The sequence below is a fragment of the Neovison vison genome, chromosome 13 (assembly GCF_020171115.1).
Source record: "Neovison vison isolate M4711 chromosome 13, ASM_NN_V1, whole genome shotgun sequence".
Taxonomy (NCBI): Eukaryota; Metazoa; Chordata; class Mammalia; order Carnivora; family Mustelidae; genus Neogale; species Neogale vison.
In genome coordinates this window covers 145196225-145223821 of record NC_058103.1, presented here as the reverse complement: position 1 = coordinate 145223821, position 27597 = coordinate 145196225, and the positions used below count along the sequence as shown (strand labels likewise).

The window sequence follows — 27597 nt, the reverse complement described above, 5'->3', positions numbered from 1 at the left end:
TGACTTATCCCACTGAGTCTTTTGCCTTTCTGACAAAAAAACAAATGGGCAAGTAAACTACCTTTTCTTCTAAGATGTTAACTCATCTCAGCATCATTTGGCTTCTCTATTCTACCCCCGTGCCCTGTGGAGTCCCAGTTGGGAACAGGGATAAGGATTGGAAAAGTCTGGTTCTATTTCGAGCTGACAAGGACATCCCTCCTTTCCCTGGTTCCAGAAGGTTCACCCTACTACTCACACATCCAGGGTCTGTCAGAATTCTAGGAAGTGTGTAGTTGCAGCTGGAAGGACAGGGCCCAGGCCTTCGACAGAAGTCTGTGAGAGCACATAGTCACAAGTGTGCCCCAATCCAGAGACCTCCTTAGAAACCTGGCTAGGGACACACCCTTTTGTACCAGAAGCCCAGGGGTGTATGTCTCTCCCCAAATGGGCCCAGTTGTGCTGAGGAACCCGAGAACATTTATGCGTCTCTGGCTGCCCAGGCCATATAATGGGTACTTTGGGTGAGGGTTTTCACCCCTCTCTGTGCCGTGGTGTGTTTCAGCTGCCGCTGAGGGCAAGGGATGGAACAGGGTGCAGCAGAGTGTCTGTGAGCCAGCGAGTATTCTAACACACACTAGGACTTTGATAGTTTCACAGCCCTAACGGTGAAGACTGTGATTTTCTACCTTCTGTTGCTTCCCGAGCCTTGAAGTTCATGTTGGTTATGATGGCCTGTTGGCCAGAGAACCCAATACCTTGTCCTGTGGGAGGTGCCTTTTAATTATGCAGTACTTCATGTCCTTATAGGTTCAGGGACATCAGCTGGTGTTCCCAGAGCTAGTCCTTTGAGTTCTCAGCTGGAGATTTATCCAGAGCTAGGAACTCTGCCCTTTAAATGGTAATTAATCTTCAAACTCATAGCTCCCTTAATATTTTGCTCTCTGATAATCTGAAAATAGAGGTCTCCTCTCAGAGCAACCTCCCAGAACTGCAAGACAGAAGTTTCCCGGAATGGGGTGGAGCCCAGGTCTTCCAGTGAAGGGGCTGAGGGATTCACAGGGATGGGGACAGTGAAGGGAGGGGAATTGTTCCAGATGTGCCATCCAGGACGGTTCATTAGGAAGGTCCCTATGATCTTTGTGATGGGATTCTGTACTCCTCGCTCTGGGTTTTATCTTCAAAGTTGGTCAAGTCTGTTTGCTCCTGCAATTCTTTTGGGACAAATGACTCATGAGAAACCCATTTGTCCGGAAGAATTGCGACAGGACCTCCTGTGTGGGGATGCTGGAGGGGATTAGATCACATGAGTTCCGCTATGTCTGTTGGCCGGGTCAGCTGGGTCTCTCTTGAGCATTAGCTGGTTCCTCTGATTTTTGTGGCCTCCTCCCATCCTGGCACTTGTGGCTAGCCCTAATGGAAAGTAGATGTCTAATGTAACCTCCAGCCTAATGCTCTGGGCTAAAGAAGCCGGTGTGTGGGCGGATGCTGCCATGCAAGGAAAGCTTTCAGTACAAGTGCTGGTCTCTGAGCCCCATGTTTGTAGGCTGTGTCCCTGTAATGCTTTATGGCTGGTGAAGCCCGGGTATGTGGTGCCACCATACAGGGTGGGAAAGGAGAAAAGGTCAGTCATTCTGCGGATGAGAGAGGGCATGTTGCAGTGGGCAGTTGGTTTCTATCCAGGCCTCTGGGATCTCTCTCGAGTCTTTCTTCTTAGTCTTTTAGTCTTTTAGTCTTTCTTCTTAGTCTCTTAGTCTTAGTCTTCTTAGTCTTTCTTCATTTCTAGAAATAGACATTTTATTCCTAGGGATAGAAACTAAATTGAGAGTCGAATTTTCCAGCGTTCTATCAAGATTCTTTCAGCTGCAAGTGATAGAAACCTAATCCAATCTATCGTAAGCAAAAAGGCAATGTATTGTGTCCATAATCATAGAATCCAGATTTAAGACTTATTTCTGGTGTGGCCTAATTTTAAGACCGGACTAAATCCCCAGGCTTGCCATTCATTGCTCTCTCTCTCCCCCTCCTTCCTCCCATTGCCACTCAATCTTCCTACCATCCCTCCTTCTGTCTGTCTTCCCCTTTTTCTGCCTGAGACAGAGATCTCAGGGAAAGAGATGATAATGGGGGAATAGATTCCCAAACCGTCAAGACTGATGAATTTTGGAAATCATGATGATAAAATGCCTCAGTGGCTGAGCAGGGGATCTGGGGCCTCGATGTTCAGTGACAAAGACTTGCCTGCCCTGGAGATGCCTTGCCATTGGGAGCCCCAGTGACCAGGCACGAAATGATCAGTGTTGTTTGAGGTGAGCCAGGCATTATGCTGGAGAAGCTGCAGAGGAAGGACTAAGGAAGCAACACCCACCACGGACTGCATTCTCCAGTCTCTCTATGAGGACCATTCGGTGTTTCCTTGTGTCATTTTGATGAGCCCTCTCTGGGCCGATGTAGGCTCCTGTCTTCGTTCGTGATAGCTGCAGATTTAGTTATTTCTGAATGAAAAGGCCCTTTTCAGCTTTTATGGGTGTTTTCATAGAAATAAAGTCTAGGATTCCTATCACACTTTCCCAAATCTGCCACCTCAATCCATCCATTTATATGCCTTTTAACATCCGAGACAGAGTCTTCTTTCGCCTTGGGTGTGCGTAAGAGCTCTGAGTCGGTGGTCGAGAAGAGTGTTGTTGGCTTTGGAATCAGCCTCGGTTAGGCACAAGGCTTGGATCTTCCACTCTGCAGCCTTTCGAACTCACAGAAGTTGCTTCACCCTTTTCTTCCTTCCTCTGCACAAGGCTGTTGATAAGACGTTTCTACAGTCAAGGCACATTGGGAGGACTGAAGGAAGCAATGCGTTTTAATTCATTTAGCACAGATCCTGGCAGAGGTTAGGCACTAAGCAAGTTGCTCTGTCCCCGAGACAAGGCTTCCACCTCTAGCCTCAACCTTGGAATACTGAAAGCATCTCTTTCTGCCTGTTATGAGAAATCCAGAGGAGGCCTCAACTGTTGGAATTACCTACCCCATTCTTAGCCTCGCTCCACCTCTGGAGGACCCACCAACCAGGTGACCCTGAGAAAGATTCCTCACCCAGTTTCAATTAGCCTAAAAACAAGATGTCCACTTGCTCCAACCCTCCTTCCATGCTTTTAGAGACAGGAATGTGCATAATCGAGTAGGAACGTCTTTGGGGAAAAAAAAACAAAAACAAAAAACAAAAAAAAAACCCACCCAACTGTGATTACTGGCTTAGCATTTAAGACTTTCTCCTGGGTTCATCCTCAGAGCAGCCTTCCCTCGCCTTTTGGACCTTGAAGGGCAAGCCAAGAGGTAGGGCTTGTTTATGCAAAGGGAGAAGGAGGCACTCACAGCTGCGAGCCTCAGGTTATGGCTTGGGATACCAGATGCTGTGTGGGGGGAAAGCTTCTCCTTGCCTTTCATCTGAGACCACCCTTGGCTCACACCCTTTGCTGGAAAGAGGCACTCTGGGGTCCCGCTGTAGAATAGGGGGCTGTGTGAAACTCATGGGTCTCAGAGCTCTAACCTCACAGCGCCAGGAGGGGCAGCCAGAGGTCATCCAGTGTCTGCCTCCCCAAATCCTTGTACTTTGGAAGCAGATAATACCTAAAGGCCAACAAGCCCAGCCTTTTTCCTCACCCTACCAGTTTTACAGATGAGACTCCGGGGCCCAGGGATGAACCAGGTGGTATGATGTAAACCTAAGTCAGGGCCCCGGGGCTTCTGGGTTCTGGCCCATTGCTCTTGTTGGCCTGTTTGCAGCACACATGTACACACACACACATGCTTACACATGCCACTCTGGAAACTCAGGCTACCAACCCCGGAAAGGGTCTTGAGATGAGCTTTTGTTCCTTTCTCTCAGCGTATTGATTCAGATGGGAACATTTGGCTTTGGAAAATCTCAAGCAGTTTTCCAATGCAGAAGAATCTTTGCAGCCCTTTGCTCTGGCAGTGTAATCGTTACAGATGTGAGCAGGAGAGCAGGAGGAAGCAGAGGGTGCCCAAGCTGAGAGGGGCATGCTGGCAGCACTGGAGCGAGAGCTCAGACGACCTGAGTCTTGGTCTGGGGCTCTCTGCACCCTATTCCATGGGGCCAGATCTTGCTTCCAGCCTCCTCCCTCCTAGAATGCTTTGAGGCATCTCTAGGCACCGTGTAGGTTGTGTGATTGTGTTAATTAATACCCCTTTCCTAGAACTTCTCAGGGGACTGGCTAACTAGGGCTAACTAGGGACCTGCGATGCCTAAAAAAAGTAGTGGTGGTAACTTCTGTTTATGACTCGCTTCGCAGTTCACAGGAGCCTCAGCTGCTGTTATCACGCATCTGCAGGCTGCCCCGAGGACATCATCCCATCATGTTTTCTAAGTCGAATCCCCGGCTTTAACTGAAGGTGGGGGATTCTATCTGCCCTTTCACATTTGTGGTCTGGCCAGAGATCCAGCAAGTGATCTGTGGCCTCTGTCCTCCTGGGTGCCAAAGGAACTTCCTTCAGAATTAGAGGGTCTTATTTCATGACTCAGAGAAGAATCCCATTTTCCGTTGGGTGTAGCAGTGCTCTGAATTTTCCAGAAAGCGCTGGGTGTGTGAAAAGGCGCTTAACGTTTGCTTCTCTTGGCCCTATGAGGAACTGCTCTAGACAAGTTAGCAGGTGGACAGGAAACTTGGCTTCAGCTCAGAGAAGCTGGATAAGGCAGCTTCTCGTGGAAGGAGTCCTGTCCCATGATGCTCCTCCAGCTTTCCTTTGCCTAAGGATGTAGCCGGCGCCTGTAGGTTGGGGTGTGTATTGTTTACTGAAGTAATTAAAATATGCAAAGTGTTCCCTGTCCCCCATTTTACGCTCCTTCCCCAGCTATTTCTGGCATTTTCAGTTGGCAGTTAATAAAACAAAAGGGGGGCCCAAAGGCCCGCATCTCCCTCCAGCTAGAATGATTAATTTGGAGTGGTTTGGAAGTCGCAGACTTTACCTCTAGCTACAGCCGTGCCTTCTTGGCGGATCCATTCAACTTGCTCCAAGCACTGGAACCAGGGGACCGTGAATGCCTCGTGAAGGGCACGGGGCAGGTGGGGGGAGCAAGCGGGAAGGGGGCAAAGGTCTGGTTTGTTGATTATCATAGCACAAAACCCGAGGAGATGTCTCCTTCCTCAGGGTAAGCAGGCGTGGAAAGAGCTATGACCAAGGACACTGGAAATTTACTCCCTAATCCAGCCTAAATGTCCACCACCACCAAATACCCACTTCTACCTGCACACAGAGAGACTCAAAACCTGTTCCCTTCTTGAGGCTGCTTCTTGCAAGTATTTGTAAGAGAGCCTTGTTTTCGCCATAGCAAGTGTTGCTCCCAGTTCTGGTTAACAGATAGTATGTCAGTTGCTTTATGTGGGTTGTTTTATTCAATCATTTTCATTTTAGGAGGTGGAGAGCAGTTGATGTTCAACCAATGGGGAAACTGAGGCTCAGAGAGGTTAGCTGATTTCCTGAAGTGACGTGGCTACATGAGTTTGTAGCTCTGTGTTCGTCTGTATATCTCGATGTTATGGGCCCCCTACTGTAAGATCTGCTTAAGGGCGCGCTGCCTTCCGTTCCCGTTAGGAGGACGTTTTCTGTACCTACCAGCTTTTCCAATAGGACATCTTGTCCGTGCACTGAGCAGAGTGTGCACAGTGTATTTTGGCATGGATGTCAGGCCTTGCCTCAGTTTACCTCCCCACCGGCCCAGACCCATAGCCACCTGCCTCCTTCTAACCTGTGGCCCAGAGAGATGAAAGATACACAAACCACGTCATACTCCGGGAATCATCACGACGAGGGATGTGGGGAGGCTGCAGCCTGCAAAACGTCTTTTGGACACTGTTAAGAAGCAGCCTCTCATGGTGACAGGTGTCACATCAGGACAGAAGCTCCTGTCATTGTTGGAAATAATGCTCTATATTAACACTCTTAAGAGTCATTTCTTTTTCTTTCTTTCTTTCTTTCTTTTTTTTTTTTTTAAGATTTTATTTATTTATTTGAGAGGAAGAGAGAGAGAGCACAAGAGCAGGGAGAGGCAGACTCCCCGAGGAGCAGGGAGCCCGAGGTAGATGTGGGGCTTGAACCCAGGGCCCTAGATCATGACCTGAGCCGAAAGCAGACATTTAACCCACTGAGCCACCCAGATGCCCCTCAAGAGTCCGTTCATACCCTTGACTAGGCTTTATAAACAGTCTTCCATTAATCAGCCCTCCCAAAGTCTTTCAGATGTAAATGAAGGTGAGGAGAAGCAAATGGCAGTTTTCAGCTGCCTGCTTCTTGGGCAGCTGACGGAGGGGCCCCAGGAGGGGATGTGCAGGCATGTTCTCCCATGATCGCAGCATGCCGTCCCCATCACAGACTTTGCAAGTGGCCCGTCCCCTGTGCGGGGCTCTTGGGATCTTGGAATTCAAAAGAAACGTTTTCAATTAAGAAAGCCAAGTAGCCCAGTTCCTCATCCAAAGCTAAGAGGTGGGCCCCTGGCCTGAGCTTACTTAGAAATGGGACCTCACGGGCTAGCAAGGGAGAATATTTTGTCACTTACTGGGAAAGCTCTTTCTCCGCCGTTGGTACAAGTCAGCTCTGGTCCCCGCCGGCCCTGGACAGAAGGCTCAGGTTTGGAGGACGATGTCCTAAAACTCGGATTGTGATTAAGGAATCCGATGTTGTCATCTTCAGGCTGATGGGTATCCAATCAATAGGATACACTTTCTGGGTACTGATGTCACTGAGAAGATGGCTGGAGGAGACAATTTACAGCTCAGTCTGCCTTTTGAGGAAAGAGATCCCTTCTCTTTTCTTTGCTTTTAAAATTCAAATCATCTTGTTTTTCCTTCTTTTTCCTGCCCAGAGGCCCAACACAAAGGAAACTAAGTCATTGAACTCTACCGCATAGACTATGTTAACCATAGACTATACTAACCATAGACTATACTAACCAGCTCAGTCTCCTCTACTCAGGGACTTGCATTAGCTGCTCTTCCTGGGTGTTGAGACCCTGCTTTTGTAAACAGCCCAGTAGTCCGAGTATCTGAGTCAGCAGCCACACTGATCCTGGAAACCTGTTCCCAGTGTTTGCAGGTGGAATTGCCTTGAACTCACAAAACCCACAAGGAGAAGGATTTGGAGTATCCATGGGCTTCACTTCCTGCTCGGCCCCTTTCTACCAATGCTCTTGCTGACATTCCATCCTTGAGCTGATTTCATTACACATAATTCAGGAATGGTGTCTCGTCGTAAGGGACATTGGGCAGAATGTCCAAATTTCTGGAAAAAAAAAAAAAACGGGAAGTGCTGTACAATAAGCATGAACACTAAGAAATTAGCACTTTGGAAGATGGTATATACACATCTGTACATGTGTATACGAAAACCCTGCATGCTTCTGTTTCTTCTAATATCTCCCTGAGTTTCTGTACATGTTCTATATACTTTATTCTTTTACATATAAGAAAGGTGAGTCTTCTGGAGGTTAAATGAGTTCCCTAAGGTTACTTAGCTAGTAAAAGGCATTAGCTAAGTTATACGTTATCCCCTTTGTTCCTTCAGATTGTCTGTTTCCTTATCCTATACACACATTTTCAACATCAGTCATCATATTTTTTAGATTTATTGTTGCCATTAAATCCCAAGCAAAGCCAATCTCATCTGAAAGAGAGTTTCTTCTGTTTGCTAAATAAGTCTGAATCTAAATCAGTCCCTTGGGAGCACAGCCAGAGCTAAGCAGGGTACAGTAAGAATCTAGATTTATCACAAGAAGCCTTTATTCTCCCATTTCCCTTTACCTGTTAGTGTTTGGGGAGCCCTTGGGGTTTGGGTGGATCAGTCTAGATCCAGTGTGATCTATGGGTCTCAACTGAAGTGAGACCTCCAGCTCTGTTCAGTGCCTTGAGCTCTTACCAAGATCACGATGGTTTGTTTCCCCTGGAAGGTCTGAATGCAGCCAGGACGCTCCACGTCTAGGCGTCTGTAAAAAGAAAATAAGGACAAGTTATTTTTCAACCTACATCTTTGGACTTGCACTCTTTGCTCTATTAAAAAAAAAAAACTGCTTGGGGGTGATAAAGGACAGTGAGGTCTCTGAATGAGGGCCAGCATTTAGACAGGATTTAGAAAGGAGGAAACAAAAGGGGGAGTGATAGAAGGTATGTGTTCCTGGCCCTTCCATCTGAGAACTTGCTTCTGGCAGATGCAGCTCTAGGTGAGAGAGTTGGGGAGAATCACAATGGGCCTATTTATGATAGAGGCTCACACTGCCGAACAGCTTGGCTCTTAAACTCCTTGTATTTTTGGAAGACTCCAAGGGTTTTTCCTAATCCTGGGGCTAGAGGCTCCGTCTGAAACAGCCATTCCACTGAGATTCTGCTAAATGGATGCCTTTTGCATAAACTGTCACAAAGCCCCACTCAGGGGGGTCAGTGCTATAATGATGCCTTTGTGAGCCTCCTCTGTACCTTCCCTCCAGAGAATCCCAACTGCCTCCTCGACCCAGGGCTGAGGTCCTCCGTTTGTGTCTACCAGAAGCAAGGTTATGGCTCCTCCTACTATATATATTGAGAAGAGAAGGGGAGGCAAAAAGAAGGCAAACAGTTCTGCTTTGTGAAGTCAGAAGTCCGATGTCACTACCGAAAATCCCAGGGTCTTATGTGTTTCGTCCATGGAATTTCTAGAACTGGGGTGAAGCCACAGACAGACATGCTTCTGTGACTGTACACACCCATACTGTAGAGTTAAATCAGAGGAATGTTCAGATTAATACATCTCTAAGGCCTCACCCACACCACTGGGGAAACAGGGTTCTACTGGGTGACCCGACTTCTAAACACAACAGGAAGGATGTAAAGAAGCTATAGAACTGAAATTTAAACTTTGTAAGACTCGTGTATTTCTGATTTCCATGTATGTATGTGTGTGTGTGTGTGTGTGTGTGTGTGTGTATTTTTTTTTTCCCCTCCAAGAATACATTTACACTGAAAACAAAAGCAAGAGTCTAGGGGACTTCCATTTCATCTCCTCTTCTTAGTGACCTTGGGCAAGTCACTGCCCCTCTTCTAAACCAGGTTCTCTGGCTAGAGGCAGGCTAGGTCAATGCTAAAGTCTTTCCTACTCTATACGTTCCTGAGGTACAGCTTTAGCATTGACTTTCTCCTTTGGAGTTCTGGATTCCAACAAATGTTGGATTTGGGGAGATGGAGTGGGGGCAGGTATGCAGTAAGGCTGGTCCCCCAGAGAGCACCCTGGATGGAATATGGGCTCTCACACCAAAGCAGCATGCCTGGAGAATGGGCCAATAGGGCTAGGCAGAGGGGTGAAAAGCTGGTTGGAAATATGGTGTCTGTAATTCAGAATAGCCAAGTGGGGAAAATAAGGGGAAATGATCAGGGACAGGGGGAGGGTGGGGAGAACAGGGGATGATCTACAAGGTAGACCGCTTTAGTGGCCTCCGTCATACATGGGGAGGGAGCTATGAAGAGAGCCCAGCCACCAGGGTCGGGGAGCAGAGAGTGCAAAGCGTTAATTCGGGAAGGACAGTCATGTCCTTCTGAAGTTTTGAAGTTATCTGCAGAGTGAGTCAATGATTTAGAGTGGAACCACTTATTTTTGGTGTCTTGGAGACAGGATACGTTCGAGGAGGACTTTGCATCTTTCCTCCTAGGTTTGGGCCATTTACTTCAGGAGGTATCCAAGGGAGATTCCAAGAGCCACGTGTGATCAGGGCATGGTCGACAGGCCTGTGTTTGTGTTAAGGACCCTACCCACCTGCGTGCTCAATGACACTCACATAGGTTCATCTAAACTTTCCCCTTCCGGATACACGGGCGTATGTGTCTGTGTGCAGCCCGTGCGTGTGAAAACCCCAGGCCCTCTGGAACGAGGGGGGCAGTGATTGTAAAGATGGTGGTGCTGGCTGCTGGGCTGCTGTTGGGGACATGGTCAAGGTGACCCCCAGCCTTGGCTGATGAGTGGCTCGGACACGCAGAGCAGAGGGGCAGAGGCAGTCAGTGGGGGTAGGAGGGTGACCAGGAGAATTCCCAGGGGGAGGAGAGGGCACACGTTAAGCTTTCTGTCTTTTTCTTAATGCACATGGAGATTCTTCTATATGGTTCTACGTGCAATCAAGAAAGATTAAAATTGAATAAACTTAAAAAAAATGACACTGATGATAAATGCCAAGCTTTATGATTAAACTGTTTTGCCATTAATGTGCGTCGTGAAGCTTTTACAACTCTCCAGAAAGCTAGTGCCCTTCTCATGGACATTAACAGACTTTGACTTGGCCCACACAGATGAGCGATTGCGGAGGGAGCTTGAATCCTTCCATTTGTTCCAGAAATATCACACCCCGTGAATCGGTGTTTTCTCGCCTTCACTGCATTGTGGTTTCTTTACTTGGAAAATAGGGGTCACTTTGTCTCCTTGATACCTTGTCAGAGTCGCGGGAGCAGAGCCGTTTTGAACTTCGGGGAGCGAAGCGGGCTTCTGTGAGGTCTCTGCAAACCACCAGCTGCCGCCTTTGCTGTGTGATTAGATGCAGAGAACAGAGGGGCCTTCTAGAGCTCAGAGTTCCTCTTTAACCCAGAGCAGTGCCATCCCTGGGCCTGCAGGGGAGCGGGTGTCTCTCTGTGGAAAAGAGCAAGATAGTGCCTTGTTCAGGGAAGATGGGAGAGGAGAGGCAGCTGTGGGGGGGGGGGGACACTGCCGCCCCCCCACAAGCACTCTGTGCATGAGGGCATCTGTGCAATGGGGGGGGGGGAGGCTGCCTGGCCCCCAGGGCAGGGTGGGGAGCCAGGGCTCAGGACTTAAAGAATTGGGGTTTGGGGATTTGGGGCTCTCCCTGGCTGGAGGTGAGGCAGCTGCTCCTGCTTCCCACCTTTTCCCTCCCCTCCCCTTCCCACCCTTTGTCCTCTTCCAGAGAGGTAGGGGCTCAGCCTCTGGACCTGTGGTCTTCAAACCTCGGTGCCCCTAAGAGGATTTTGAAAAATCAGCTATGCGTGCCCCATGCACCTTTCAAGTTGCTATTATATGAAATTTCAAATAGTTGCATATGATGTCATTTCCAGAATATTGTAAATATTGGCATTAAAAAAAAATACATCACTCCTGTAATGTATCTAATGAACTTTAAATACCAGAGCAATTTGATACATCACAGTAACAAACGCTTAAACAGTTTTACATGGTTCCTTCTTCTTCCTGAATTTATGTTTTCATTCTAGTCACCCTACCAAATTTTATCCTTTTGTATTATATTTTTGTGCATGAAAGCCTTTTATTGGCCACTCTATCATAATTTAGTGTGACAAAAATATGTATGAAGATTGAAATTTAATTTTTAATGTATAATAACCATTAGTTTCTAGATAGTAAGAGTTTTGGGATTGAGTTATCATTACAATTATTAGCAAAATGCAGAAACAGGCAGCAGATCAAAATAATGCATTTATATCACAACCTTGATGAATATGAACGATAAGAAGTATAATATTTTTGGAAATGCATCTCTTATATTTTTCCATTAGTCCGTAATGAATATTATTTATTGCTAAATTAAGGAAGGTTTAGATCAATTCTATTCCTGTTTTTTATTTCTATAACTATAAGAACTTAGAAACGTTATTTACACTAAATAGATGGAAAGGAGAGAGTTTTGTTATCACAAGGTAACTCAATTCTTTGAACTATTGTTTGCCTATTTGCCTAAAATCTCATGTTGGCCTTTTATCAAAATTTCTTTTTAATCTCCGCTGAGCTGATCATTCTTCTAGGTCTGTCCCCTTCAATTGTTTGAAAAGATTGGAAATGACTCGAAAAAGGATTTACTGTCCAGCCACTAGAGACGTTCCTTTGCAACACCTGTATCGGTATTTCAGAGCATTTATTTGTTTGTACTCTGTAGGTTTTCTCCCCTGAGATTTAGGATGAATGAGAGACCAGTGTTTCCTTTTGAGAGTGGCAGGTATGTGTGTGTGTGTGTGCGTGTGCGTGTGTTTGTGCACACGCACGCAGGCCCAGTTGGGAAAGGGGATTGCTGGGCCACAGTGGGTACTCAGCCAATGTTAGGAAAAAAAAAAAAAATCCATATGGGAGTTTAGGATTAGTGAAATCCTTCAACACTTTCCTTGCCTGGGTGCCTACTGGAAAAAGTTCTTGTGTCTCCAAAGTTATGTGGCTCCCGGACTGGAACCACTTTAGTGGGAGCTGCTGTCTGTCTCTGCCTGTTACACTGAACAGGAATTCTAGGCTTTTATTCTTTATGGGGTGAAGAGTCCCCCGAGATATATGTAAAAAGTGCACCTTCCCTATTGGCAGTGGAAGGGTAGAAACACCCGAGTCCTATCCCTGGGGGTCTGGCTAAACAAACTGCAGCATGGTCTTGCTTGGTGGGGTCCTGGATAGCTGTGAAAGGAACAAGAACCCCAGTGAAGAAAAGTAAAGTACATGACAGGTAGGAATGTCACTTCTTATCTAAGAGAATGAAGAAAATGAATATACTCTGTATGTTCTTATGCTAAAAACAATAGAAGAATAAACTAAAATCAAACCCCTAAAAATGGCTGCCTATAGGGAAAGAGGAGATCAGGGTGGGGAGAATGAACAGAGGTGGTATCAGACTTGGATTTCATGTACTCTGTTGGTTGGTTTTAGTTTTGAAACTGTGGGACAGTTTTCACATCATTATAAACATTTCAATTTGTAGAATTAAACCAATCCTTCAAAATAAAAAGCAAAATGAAACACGTAAGCCTGTGTATTACGTATTTTAAGTGTATTTTAGAAACATATTAGGATAAAGCAACTATGTAATATTACTAATGTAGGAATCAAGATTTTCCACATAAGAAAACATACAGATATAAAATCAAAGAGGTTAAGTAAAAGCTCTGTAATCCTGATTTTGAACTGGAAAAAATCAATATGAACTCATGATGTATTTTCCCTTAAAAGTTCTTCTTAGCTACTTCCATCAGAAACACCTAGAAATAATGACCAACCCAAGAGCAAGGAACACTCCTGGCCCCACAGTGTAGGCTCTATAAATATTCCATTGTCTGCCCAGAGGACCCAGGGCTCCTTGGAGAAATGGCTTCTTCTAGGGCTAGGGCAACAAAGGTACAAGATGAGCCTATGATATTTTTTCATGTCAGAAGCAAGGATGTTATCAAAGACTACTGGGGATACGCAAGAGGCACCAAATTTAAGAGGCTGTCACTGGCCAAAGATGGAACTGTTAAGCATTAGCAAGAGGAATTACAGTAAGTTGAAACACTTCAATGTGTTAAAAGACATACCTGCACACACCCCCAACACACAAATATGAACATACAGAGTCAGCAATGCTTCTCAGAACCAAACCAGACCAAGCCTCTTACTGGTCACCTTTGGAGGATGCTAGGGAATGAACTCCTTATTCTGAGCACTGATAAATGAAGGAAGAGAGCCAAGCATTTCTTATATGAAGTGTTATCTGTATAATCAAATAGTTAACGAGGGAAATTTTTTTTTTACCTGTAGAAGATTTCCAGCAAATATACGTAGAGGAGGATGCTGGAATTAGCACCTTCTGTAGCCGCTAATGAAATAGGGGGTCTGGGCAGTGCCTGCTGGTACCTTGGGTGAAAGAGGGCATCATAGTAGATGACCAGGCTGAGAGCATGGGGCTCCATGACAGTCCGCGGGGTGGACGGTGGTGTCCAAGGTACTGTACGCCAAAGATCTCCAAGTACTTATTTTCTTCCCAGAATCTCATCTTAGAATCTTTGCCTTATTCCTGTATGTTTCCTGTTTCAGAGCTTAGCTTTCAGGTCTTTAACTCAAGAGTTTGAATCATCAGGCTAGTATTTCTCATGCAGTCCATAATCAACTTACCTTATTTCCATCTGTGAAATGGGGATACTAGGGAATTCAGTCGTATACCATGGGATGAAATGAAGGACGTGTGGCTGGTACTCAGTGTGCCTACATTGGCATTATTCTTATGAAGACGATTATGTCAGCCCATCGCTTGTCTGGTTAGGTTTTACCGTGGGACTGTTTGTCCATATTTTTTGCCAGTGAAGGATTTAACCACTACCTTTCCCAGACTAACTCTCTCCGATGCGGGAGAAGGTTGTAGATTTTTTTCCTGGAGGAAAATCAGTGTAGGCTAGGTGGGTCCTTATGGGGAATATAGAAGCCAGGAAATTAAGTTTATTATGCCGCCCATGAGCATATAAGGACACAGAGTGAATAGTCCTTGCATTTTACTTTTGCATCTAACAATACTCAGTGGCATTTTGTACACCTCATCTTTCTTTAAGCAGGGGCATTGCTTGATTCCTATGCTGAAGATGAGAAAATTGAAACTCAAAGAGGTTGAGTGCTTGTCTAAGTTCATGTCACAGCCCAGCACCTCTGACTCCCGATTTATTGCTCTTTTTGTTTGATTACTGGCCTCTTGAAATATTTTAGTCCACTTCTGGAGGAATGCCTGATAAATTTCACCCACATTGGTGGTGAACATCTTGAGAAAATGTTTCTTAGTGGGGTCCCCGCAGCCACTTAATGCCCTTCTAATACTTTTATTCCCAAACACTTATGCTTATCCAGGTTTACACCAACACACTTGAATTACTCTCTCTCTCTCCCTCTGTAAATTTGGAGATTTCAGTCTGGAACACCTCTTCTGAATTTATTTAAAAAAAAAAATCATCAAATGAGGCAAACACCAGCATCAGTTTGGAGGAATCCATGACTTAAAATTTTTCATCAGGAGGAATCTTTCTATTTTTTTTTTTCCAATAAAGAAACCAGATCAAATAAGCTATTCTACAAAATTCTATCACAAACTTACTTTTTCTTTACACTCATCATCTTTGGAGACAGAACATACATAAATTAGGTCCACTGGTTTTCCTTTACTCAGATGTTTACTTTTTCCTTTTATAGTTTTTAAGCATTTTAAACGTGACATATGATCATGATAAAATTACAAACAGCATAGAAGTACATCTAGAAAAGAAGTGGGCTTTTCTCTTTGGTCAGTGCTCACTCCACTCACTTCCTTCTCGGGAGGAAACATTAGTTTAGTAACTCTATTTCTGGATCTTTTTCTATGCATTTATAGACTTATGCATTATTCCCTTTTAATGTACTTGCTTATGTAGACACATTTTACATGAATTAGAATGCTAATATATATATATATATTTAATGTCTTGCGTTTTCATTTAATGTATTCTAGACCTATTTACATATCACCACACGTACTCCACTATATTCCTTTTAACCACTACAAATGTGTGTTTAATGATGGACAAATTGCTGCCCTTAAAAACAATGAAATAAACATCTCCTTCCACCAGTTATTTTTGCTTATAGGAGCAAATGTTTTCTAAGACTCCTAGAAGTAAAATTACCGAGTTAAAAGGCACTCAACATCTTCAGTGTGGACAGCCACTGCCAAGCTGCAGGGACACTTCAGGATAACTCTGTCCTTGTACCTTTTCAAGCACTAGATAGTATCAATTTTTTTTTTTCATATGACATTCAAAAATGTGTCTCTTTGTTGCTTTAACTGGCATCTCTCCATGTGTTTGTGCTCATTCGTCGCCCTTTTGTGGATCATCTGCTCTACCCTGTACTCATTTTTTCTTTTTGGTCGGGTTGCTTTTTTAAAACTACTTTAAAGGAAAACTTTATGATATATGGATTTTAATTCTTGGTTACATATATTGCAAATATTTCCTCTGTCATTTGTCTTTTAACTGTACTTATTTTGTATTTTGCCATGCAACAAGTGTTTGGTTTTTGCAAGTTGTATCGCTAAAATACTATCTTTTATGGCTTCTTGAACATGAGTCTTATTTAGGAAGACCTCCTTCTCCTGAGTTATAGAGATACTATTCTAAGTTTTCTTCTAATATTATTATTGTTTTGTTTTTATGTTTAGCTCTTTAATCCATCTGGAAATGATTTTTGTATATGGTGTGAGGTAGGTATCTAAGTGTACTTTTCAAATGAATAGTTCATTGTCCCAACACTTTGATTACTAACCCATCATTTCATATATTAAATCTGATATTATACATGGGTCTGCCTCTGGACTCTATTTTGTTCCATTGATCAGTGAAATCTGTCTATATCTATGCCAGTAACACAGTGTGTTCATTCCTGTAGTTTTATGATATGTTTTGCAATCTGATAGAGTAAATCTCCCCTGTGGTTCTATTTCAAATATATCTTCATTTTTATCAAGTATTTATTCCTCCAGACAAACTTTGGTACCATCCTGTCAATTTCCATACATCATTCCATTGGGGTTTTCATTTAGCTTGTGTTGAATTTGCAGACTAATTTGAGGGAGGAATGAGAGATTTATGATATTGAGTTTTCCTATTCAAGAAAATGACATATTTTTCCATATATTAAAATCTTTTATGTTTTTCAATACTTTTCTTTAACTAGACCTTGTATGTTTTCGGCTAAGGTTTATGCCTAGGAATTATAATTTTTTGTTGCTATTATATGATCTTATTTTGCATTGAATTTGTTATGACTGTGTATGAGGATAGTCTGATTTTTTGTAGGTTCATTTTATATCTGGGCGGCTTAATCGTGTAATGATTCTAATTGCTTTTTAGTTAATACTTTGAATAAGTCTTAATCATATGTATGCAGCGGTTTTTGACTCTTCCTTTTCAGTTTTCTACCTTGTTTTTATTTTTGCTTTATTGCATTGGCTAGGACCATCTCAACAGTATTGTGTAAAATCAGTGAAAGAATATACTTTTCTGTGCTTCCAAAGTTTTATTAGCACATTTAATTGTCCGTGTATTAAATAAAGGAAGTTACCTTTTCTAATGAATTCATGCATTTAATCAGGAAAATGTGTTGGAAATTTTTGGCATCTTTCGAAAGCATGGATTTTCTTCTTTTATCTCTTAATTTAGTGAATTAAACACTAGATTTCTTAGGGCTGAGGCATTCTTGCATTTGTTACAAATCTTGTTGAGTTATAATATGGAGTTCTTGTAATATCTTGCTGGTTCAGTATATAATATTTTATTCATATTTGGAGGCTATATTCATAACAGATAATTTTACACATATATAGATAAAATATCTATGGCTGTATTCATGTATTTAAGGCTATATGCTATGTTTGACTGATTTTATCATCAGAAGTATTCAAATCACAGCAAATAAATTGAGAAAGTTTCTAACTTTTTTATTTTTTATTTTTTGCTTTGGAAAAGTATAAAAAAAATTTAGTGGAACTTGCCCAAAAAATCATTTGGATCTTGTACTTTTTTAATGCATAGAATTTTTACTATAATTGTAATTGTTTTTCATGTTTGAATTTTCTACTTCTCTCTTTTTTCATTAATTTTTTCTAGTAAATCAATTATGACACCTTTATTTCCAAATTTTTTGTTGTATTTTCAACATTTTACATTTGTCTCTTCTATGTCTTTTATTGACATTGCCAAAGGGTTATATTACTTTTAAAGAACTACCAATTAATTGTGTACACATAGTCTCCTTTTAAAATTGTTTCCCTTTTGGCTGGATGTTTTGCTTTGCTTTCTTTTATACTAATTCTTCATTTTGTCTTTATTATTTATTACTTCTTTCTTTCTATTGTCATATAGGTCTTTACTACCTTTGTTGTTGAATCACATTTTAATTTATTAACTATTTTAAAAATAAGTGCTTATAGGTTATATTTTAAAAATAAACTATATTTCATAGGCTTCAATGAATACCAATTTAATTATTGTAATAAATAGTTTTATATTTAATTTTCAATTATTCCCTTATCAAAATTTTTTTAATTGCTTAAAGAGAAAGTTTTAAAAAATATTCTTTTGTTGTGAACTTCTATTTGGCACAGAAAATGTTTCCCATTTTTATTTTATGTTTACTGTGGTCTTCCTCTTGGTATTTCAGCTTTCCTTGAAGGTATAATATGTGATTGGTTTTATAAATTGTTTCAGATAATGGAAAATAATTTTCAACTCTTTAGGGAGGCTGAAAGATACAGAATCACAATACTCATAGCTATCAATTAAAACTGATTATCTATATTTTTAAAATGTCTCTTCAATTATCTTGTCTTCTTGATCTGTCCGTTTGTGAAAGAAGTGTTTTAATTTTCCACTTATAATGGTAGTTTTGTCAGTTTCCTTTGGTTTATAGCCTATTTTTACTCTTTGCATTTTTGTTGCCATGTTATTGGAGCCTAATAATTCATAATTATTGTAATGTTGGATTTTGCCATCTTGAAATATGATGTAAATTATGTTTTCTCCTTTTAATTCTTGGCATTCTAAATTTTTTTCCACATGTTAATAGGCAGCATTTTATATATTCAGTATTATACATTTAAATCATATATTGTGTATATCAAATATACATATTTAATATCTATTCATTTTTCCTTTTTATTGTCTTTTTGCATCCTTTCATTCTTAATATTTTCTGCTCTTTTCTTCTGTGCATGTCTTTTCTAAATAACACACATCTTTATTTTTTTAACATAAATTTTCTCTTATTTAAGAGACAATATAACCCATTTGGACATAGTGTCTGTATTACATACAAATGATTACAAAGATATTATTATTATCTTTGCATAAATGATAGACAAAGATATTATTTAAACTTCTTTTTCATAGCATGCCTTCAACATCATTAGCCCATCCCTCTTTTTTGTCTTTTTTTTTTTTTTTTTTTTTTGGTATTGGTTAGAGATTTTTGGTCCTCTTTTCTAAAAACTGGTTTGGAAGCTATATGTACTATTTCTGTACTTTTAGGAGGCACTTGAAAATTTTAGCAAGCAAATTTAAAAATCGAAACTCTTGTAATCAACAATTGATGACTGTCTGTAAACTCGCTTTCCCTCCCTAAAAGGCAAAGCCTTTGTCAGTCTTCTAAAGATTCCTCTTCCTGTTCTCCTATGTACTGGTGGCTGAAATTACCTGAAGGTTTCATTCCAGAGCAGTAGAGTTAGCAGTAACAGTCCTAGTACTCTTAGCATTATTGGGATTATTATTTACTTTACGTCTCTATTTTACAGGAAGAATTTATTAGTAATTGTATTACATTTTAATACCAAATTAGCAAACACTAAGATTTAAATTGCGTTTTTGTGACTTATATGCTCTACATTATTTATTATGTTCCCAGTCATTGTCTATTTTAGATTTTTTTTTTTTCTGTTTTTCTGGAGCAATCCTCAATTAATTTCTGCTCCTTTATTTTCTGAAGAACTAGAAGTGCGAAGCTTTCTGAGTCTTTGCGTGTCTGAAAGAAACCCCTTCCTTTGTCTTTGGCACAGGACACAGAGCTGTCTTGATTTTAAAATCCCAGGTTGAAGACAGCTTCTGCAAATCCTTATCATCATTTATCTCCTAAAATATTTCAAGTGGATAAAGCAAATATCATTTTCCTTTTTAGAAAGAAGATTGCCCATTTTCCAGTAAGTCATTCTTTCTTAAGTGCTCATTATCCTTGTCCCTCCAATGGACCCACCATAGAGAACTTCTAATTAATAGTTCATCAGGAAATTTATAGAGAGCTCTTTTTATCAATGGCAAGCACTTTTCTAACAACAAATTCTATGGGCGAGCCAAAAGTTCCCATTTCTGATATTCTGTTTACTAATGATGCAGTGAGTTCCTGAGTTTTAAAACATGCTGTGAATTTTCTTCCACTTATGCTAATACCTCAAGCCTGCTGGACCCTGAGGATTTCCCTAATGTTTCCTCAGGAAAGGGTATCCTGAATGTCAGTCACTTCCTCTTGTCCTTGACTGTCAGATCTGTAGACCCCCAGACAGATCTCCTTAGGCCATTGTATTTTTTAAAAAATTTTTAAAAGAATTTATTTATTTGACAGAGAGGTCACAAATAGGCAGAGAGGCAGGCAGAGAGAGAGGAGGAAGCAGGCTCCCTGCCCAGCAGAGAGCCCAATGCGGGGCTCCATCCCAGAACCCTGAGATCATGACCTGAGCTGAAGGCAGAGGCTTAACCCACTGAGCCACCCAGGTGCCCCATCCTTATGCCATTTTAAAGATTTTATTTATTTATTTGACAGGCAGAGATCACATGTAGGCAGAGAGGCAGGCAGAGAGAGAGAGAGAGAGAGGAGGAAGCAGGCTCTCCGCCGAGCATGGGGCTCGATCCCAGGACCCTGCGATCATGACCCGAGCCGAAGGCAGAGGCTTTAACCCACAGAGCCACCCAGGTGCCCCCATCCTTACGCCATTTTAAAAGAGACTTTTCTCACGGGCCTTTGTCACTGATTTCCTATGAGCATGTGGTCTTCCATACATTTGGAACTTCCCTGTCCCCTTCACTTGAAACACTGAGATATAAGGTACAGTGAGAAATTCAGGATTGTCAGATAGAAGGTCAGGTCCCAGTTCTACGGATTGGATGCCCTTGGATAATTCTGTGCTTTAATCACACTGGCCAAGGAGTTCAACCCGACGTCTGCAAATACTCAGGTACTCAATGGCCTCCCTCAGGGATTCTGCTGACCTCCCTCTGGGCCTCTTTTCAAGGCTAGGATCCCTATAGAACCAGATTCTAAAACCTCTCCCACCCCAAATCATCTTGCGATCTTTCTCTAAGCTCCATGCCAAGGAACCTACCTTCCTTAGGGAGAATCTCTAATTGCTACTCTAGCTAACCCCCAGTATTGGAGACCTTGGCTGTCAGTACCTTCACTGAGCCTCTGACCCCCGTTACATCAAGTTCAGGTCGTGGTTATCTTAGACTAAGAGGCATCGAGGGCACATCTACTTACGAACAGTGCAGACAGGCAATGACTGATTCTGGCCAACGGGTCACTCTACGTGTGCCTCTGTCTTGGCCCCTTCTAGGTGGGAGGACACACCATGCTTCCCATCCGCTGGATGCCCCCTGAAAGCATCATGTACCGGAAGTTCACTACGGAGAGTGACGTGTGGAGCTTCGGGGTGATCCTTTGGGAGATCTTCACCTACGGAAAGCAGCCATGGTTCCAGCTCTCGAACACAGAGGTACAGAAGGGGCATAGCTGGGAACCTCCATCTGGCAGATAGGAGTGATCTCAGGATTTAGACACAGCCTGCAGAACATGAGGTGGTGTTTGGACCTCGTGGGCAAATATAGCGATAAGCAAGAGGGGAGAGCTTCTTAGGACGAAAAACATCAGAGTTGTAGGAAGTGTGGTGTAATTGTCAAGAAAGCATGAAATCAGACGTCTATATTGAGATGCAAGTCATGGTCCTGTTTGTCCTGCAACACTCAAAAATCACAAATGCCTCCCTAAGACGGAAAACAAAAACAAAGAACAACTCTGAGTTTTTCAATTGTGCCATCTTGTGGAAACACCCAAAGAATCTGGATTCCCAAAGGTTTGAGGCCTGCCAGGCCCAGACTGGGCAGACGGGGGTGGATTGGGAAGGCAAATTTTCCCGTTATTGATATAGGTATGTGTGGACCTCCAGGAATAAAGGGTCTCATCATGGTAAACATCATAATAATAAGCACATTATGTGCTTTTATAATTTTGATTTATAATAATAATAATAATATCAGTAATCAAATTTTTCACAGTAGCTAACGTTTAGTGCCACGTACTGTTCTAAGCACTTTGGCTGTATCAACTCTGCACTTTCCACATGAATACCTGTTGAGATTCAGGGTAAAGGGAAGGGAACAGCTAGGGAGACTGGAGAGGACTGGCCAGAGACTCAGATGGGAGCTTCTGCGGCACAGGGAAGGCACGGGCCATGGTCACAGGACTCCCGCCTCCAAAGCCAGTCAGGACGGTTCTCATTTATGTCCGGACCAGATTCGTGTTGCCCTGGAGAATTCAGTATAGTTAATAGACAGTAATAGGCTCAGATTCTCAACCAAGCAGACCTCTAAGAGATTGCAATTATTTTTATGGTCTTCTGTTTTCTATGAAAACATGAACACAAGGGCCTTTTAATATTGCAATCTTATCTGAATACTCGAGAAAATGTCTTTGTTTTTGAGGGCTGTATTCCTCTTTGCTTTCCTGTGCCCTAACCGGTGAGTTTCAGAGACTGAAAAGAAGACATTTCTTTAAAATCTGTAGTATCCGGTCCATCACAAGTTGAGTGAGTCTTAACCACATTTCCCAAAGTGGGACAAAACATTTTAATGACCTTAAAAAAAAAAAAAAGAGTATGTATCAGAGCCCACTTGTTGCAGTGTTTCGAAAGAATTGCTTGAAAGAATTGTTGCTGTTTTCCTGGGGAGTGGGATTGGTAGTAAACACACAAATACACACACACAAGCACACACATACACACACACACAAGTGTGCACACCCGTCCATGCATGCATGCATGTACCTACCTGAGTACATGCACACGTACACACTCCTGCACAAACATGTGTGCACACAAGTACACACAGCCTCCACATGGTTTGGTGGCCCCATTAAGGATGGTACTATTGATATCCGTAAGAGATCTGCCCTGGAGACACAAGCCAGCTCATAGCTGCCAACAGTTGGCCAACTGTGCCAACAAGGTGGTTCAGATCATTTCTAGCAGAGTTTGGTGAGGCTTTGGCCTGGACATGGGCTTTCTGACCCCAGCCACCTGTCTGTCCCACTCTGCGGCCCGGAGCAACCAAGTACTGAGCTCCTGATCCTGGGTTTCCTTATGGAGGTTGACAAGCCAGAGAGCCTCCTGCCAGAGGAGGCGCTAGTGGGTACTTTCGATCATAGCATTAGCAGCTGCTGCAGTCTGAACCAGGTCCCTCTTCCGGGAGGTGAAGGTAATGGAGGGTGGACACGGGGCTCTAACAGGAATGGAGAATCTGAGTGGCTAGAAACCGATCAGGCTGGCACAGAAATGAGCCTTGTGGGCCGGTGCTGACCCCAGGGTGAATAGGACCAGGAAAGTACTGACACTTGGGGGCTTGACAGACTGTCCTGGGTTCAGGGTGACATGAGACAGTGCCCCAGATGGGTCACTACTGGGGACAGCATGGGGAGATAAAGGAGACAAAGACACTTCCCTTGCCCAACTAAACACAGACAGATAGGGGCAAGGACACCAGAGGACCTTGACTCGACATGAGTCCTCACATTTTATCATTCCAGCCCATCTCCAATGAGGACGCTGGAGTTTGGAGTAAGTTGCTCAAGTGATCGGGTTAGGGAGACATGAAAAACCTATCCCCGATGAGGAAGATGAAAACTTGAAAATTCATGAGTTCAATGTCAGCAAAGAAGTGCCTTTGAGAACCTGGAAATGAAGCACGGGTTACGGGCCAGGTCCTTCCGCTGGGATTGATCCTGCCATAAGTTGTTTCCTTCTTACTCCTCCTTAGGACCTCCCCTGTGGAATATCAGGCCATACTTCATGCTCTTGGCCTGATTTGGACCTTACATTTACACAGGAGGTAGTTGAGGCGCACACTGGCTCCCCATCTTTCAAACGAGCATGCTGAGGCCCTGTCAGTTTCACTGACCTGTGCTGACCACCACGCTGGACAGTGGTGAATCGAGCAGTAGTTCTGATGGATGGGAGGGACTTTAACAGAAGCCAAATACTTGGGTTAGTGCAAAGAGCAGGGGAGGTGGGGTCTCGCCGAGAAAGGGAACTGCATGGTGGCCTCAAGGGAAGCCTGGTGCTATGCACAGAGGCTGAGAGTGGGAAGGGAGCCGGCCAGGGGGTGGGAGCTAAGGGGAGGGAGGCAAGGAGGGGCGGGGTGGTGCGGAGTGCCTTCAAGGGGGCCTCACAGTCACCCAGGCTCATGAGAGGGAGGGACAGGTCAGGTGCCAGTCCCCACTGCCAAGTGGCAATGAATATCGTGTGGCACCCTGATGAGACTCAGGACTAGAGAGGAGTCAAGTTCAGGGTAGAGTGCATGGGGGAGTCCATGAAGGCCTGGCGCAAGAGGTGGGGCATGAAGGGCAATGGTGGGCGTGGCCAGCTGGCAGCCTGCCCAGGATGGATGGCAGACTCGGTGCTGTCTGCAGCTGGCCTTCCACTGTGCAGGTGGGCACCCCGGGTCTGCACTGAAACTCCTTCATGCAGTCACCGCCTGCTGCTGCGTGGAAGCCCCAGGGTCCATGAGAGCTTTGGATGTTAATGTCCTGCCTGTCCTTATTCTTTTCAGGTCATCGAGTGCATCACCCAAGGTCGTGTGCTGGAGCGGCCCCGGGTCTGCCCCAAAGAGGTGTATGACGTCATGCTGGGGTGCTGGCAGAGGGAGCCCCAGCAGCGGCTGAACATCAAGGAGATCTACAAAGTCCTCCACGCTTTGGGGAAGGCCGCCCCCATCTACCTGGACATCCTTGGCTAGCGGCAGCTGGTGGTCACGGACGCGTACTCTGTGGCCTCCCTCTCCCGGCCTCACATCGCCCCTCGTCCACCTCACACTCCTTTCTTCCATCCTGACCGAAGCGAACATCTTCATATAAACTCAAGTGCCTGCTACACATACAACACTGAAAAAAAAAAAAAAAAAAAAGTGAAAGAAAAAACCTGTAAGGCAGTTTGGCAAATATATATATACATATATATATATTTATATATCTAACTATCTATCTATCTATATCCACAGAGAGATACCTTCTCTAATAGAGAGAGAAACTGCTGATACAGAAATCATAAGACTGTAACAACAACTCAGAAAAATCTCAAATCTTACGAACACAAATGGAAGTCCCCTTTGACGGAAGCTGGGGCCCTTGGTTCTGCAGCTCCAACTGTATGGAGCCGGAGGCCTCGATGACGCAGAGATGGTCTTTGCTGCACTGGGACCAGAGGAGCGGGGATGGATCACAGCTGTGCAAGTGGTGACCCGCGCAGGTGCGCTACCCCTCCCCCACCCCCGAGGTCCGCACAGGTGCGTGGGTTGACCCCGACTGCGGCACTCGGGATGCAGCAGGAAGTAACACGGCCCCGGGGGCCTCTGGAATGCCTCCCGTCTCCCCTGACTGTGGCTCCACGCCTTCCCCCTTTCCTCCGCTTCAAGACAATTCTCCAATTTGTCCATTCTAGAAAGTAGAGTCCTGACGCTTTTGGAAGTCAATGAGGGCATCTACCACTAAACACTGGACAACCAATGAGCCCCCAAACCATGGTGACCATGGACCACCTCCGTCTTGAGTGTAAACCATGCTCAAGTCCCTTCCTCCATTGGAAAGACGTGTCATCTGTTCTCTGAACTTCAAGAACTGGACGTTCTGGACTTAACCACAGAAGAAAAAGCTGAAATTTGAACCCTCCCTGTCAAGGCACTGCCTCCCATCTTTTCCTCACTGGAAGACTCCTCGGTCCCACCTCCCACATGCGGACTTTTGCGGGGAGTTTCGGGGCATAGGGAACACGTCCCATGCTGCCTGTGAGTGTGGACACAGCAAGGTTCCAGCAGCAGGAGACTTGGTTCCTTGTAGGTCATTGTAACATGTGCCCCTCTGTGCCGTCTGTCTCATCCTGCCTGCCCTCCATCTCCAGCCCTACTTCCTGGGCTTCTCGCACGTCCCAGGGCCACCTCGCTGCCAGGGAAGAAAGCCAGGACTAGCGACAGCGTGGGGCAGTGCTTGTTCCCGAGAGCGAGGCCGTGGACTGGGCCGGAGCCGGCAGGGGAGATGGCACCTGCACCGGCCCCTTGGCATTCTCCTCACGTTTCCAGCCCCTGGAAGGATTGATGCATCTGCCTTTGAGCTTGCTGTGAACGCTCAGGGGCTGAAAAATCGCTTTTGTGGGCCGGGGGTGGGGGAGGGGCCGAGGCTTCTCCGGGAGGTGTCCCCTGCGCGGCCACGGCCGCGGGCTTGGCATCTTAATGAGGACAGAGCCCTGACCAGAGAGCGAGGAGGAGGCTTCTGGGCGGGGGTCCTGGCCGCTGCTGGCGAGGGCTGTAACAGGAGCAGATCCCTGGGCCACCCGGACACCCGAGCACGAAATGCCACTGGAGGGCAGTGGCCTGGGCCCCCGGAGCCCTCCTGCTGGAGCGAGGACGGGCCCCTCTCAGCTCACTGGCCCCAGCCCCTCACCCCAAGCACAGAGCTACCTATGAGCCTGGCCTGCGGCCGGCCCTGCCAGCGTGAGGGGCTGTGGCTGGCCTGACTGGCCTGGTCAGCGGAGCACAGACATCCCTGTGGGCTTCAGGACTAAATCCTGCCTTTGTGGTTTTGCTTCCTTTTTTAAGGATTTTTTTTTTTTTTTTTTAAGACCCACAAATGTTTTTATTCAAAGAGAAAAGAGCTGTGTTGGGACTGCCGGCCTCGGCTGGGGTCAGGGATCAGGGCGGCCGCTCGAGCTGGGCTGGGAGGGCATCCGGAGCTTGGCGTGGGTTTGGCCCCATGCCGGCCTCCCAGCCCTGAGGACTTTCGAGAAGAGCTCAGTGGGTCTTCCATGTCAGAGGAAGCCTTTGCTGTCCTGTGGCCGTCATCCCTCCTGTCTTTCTGCCTGGAGGCCCTGGGTCTCTTCCGGGGCTGTTATTACAGGATGAGCTACGTATGGAGTCTCGTGCTGAGCGGGGTTCCTGAGCCAAAGCTGCTCATGGAGGGAGGGCTTTGGGGGGAAGGGTCTTCTGGTTAGATGTGAGGCTTCAGGGCTCCTGTTGCTGCCAAAGCAGACCCTGGAGAGTCTCCCCAGCACAGGCCCTGTGTGGCTTCATCTCACGGTGTCTCTAGAACTCTCATCACTGATAGGTGGGTAAAGGGTTGGAAGCCGGGGGGCAGCTGGGCATGAGGAAGGCCAGGCTTCCAACGGGGCTCTAAGGCAGCACGGCCTAAGGGGGAAGCTAGTTCCTTTGGGACTAAGGAGCTGTGAAGGAGACCGAAGTCAGACTGTACAGGCCCTATGCTGCCCATGGGGACGCATCATCATCACGTCCACCGTAAGCGTCTGCCTCTCTGGAATGATCACGGCCAAGCAAAGAGGAGCAGAGAGGGAGCACTGGCCTTCTTCCTCCCCGGCTGTGCTCTCTGCGCACAGTCGACGCGTCAACAAGGCGGGTATAAAAAGTGAAAAGGTTTTTGGAGGGGGAGGGAAGCAGAGAGTAGACGCTGTGGGCACTCCCTGGGGGCAAGCTGAGGATGTTATTCCTCCTGGGGGGATGTGCCGCGGCTGGGGCTCCCTCTCCAGTGTCTCTGTCTCCTGTCTGTGAAACGAGAGGTTCTGTTCACCTCTGGGTCCTGCAGGGTCTGACATGGTTCGATTCTCCTGGCAGGGGCTCACTGTGCTGTGTGGTCCTGGGTAGTGCCCTGGAAGGCCAGGGGGGTCCTCCTCGGGGCTGGTGGGCCTGGGGGCTGGTGGGCCTGCACACGCGCGGGTCCCATGGGACACTCTTCTCCTTCTTGGTGACTGTCACAGTGCGAAGTGTCTGAGGTGACTCTCGGCCCACAGAGCACATCTGGTCTCGTCCCCTCCCCACCCCACCCCCTCACCGCCAGCCTCTTTGCCCACCCAGAAAGTGCTGGCCCAGGCCTGCGTATCTGTTTATTTTCAAAGAGCTTCATGTGGTTAAATGAGTCTTAAAATGACATCCCAGCAGCCAGTGTGGCCGCCCCAGTCCACCCCGCTCTCACCCCTCCCCGCCAAAATTCACCGTTTAACAAAACACGCTAGAG

At 45.1% G+C, this 27597-nt stretch overlaps 1 protein-coding gene across 1 annotated transcript in view; it reads left to right on the top strand.

Moving 5' to 3' along the window:
- The window catches only part of LOC122894687 (NT-3 growth factor receptor-like), a 71622-nt gene extending 44340 nt beyond the window's left edge, over nt 1-27282 (top strand). Inside the window, exons 7-8 of the mRNA XM_044232425.1 lie at nt 20870-21028; nt 24135-27282. Coding sequence (XP_044088360.1) covers nt 20870-21028; nt 24135-24320 — 345 coding nt within the window. The 3' untranslated portion in view covers nt 24321-27282. The remainder of the gene's footprint in view (nt 1-20869; nt 21029-24134) is intronic.
- The last annotated feature ends 315 nt before the right edge of the window (nt 27283-27597 follow it).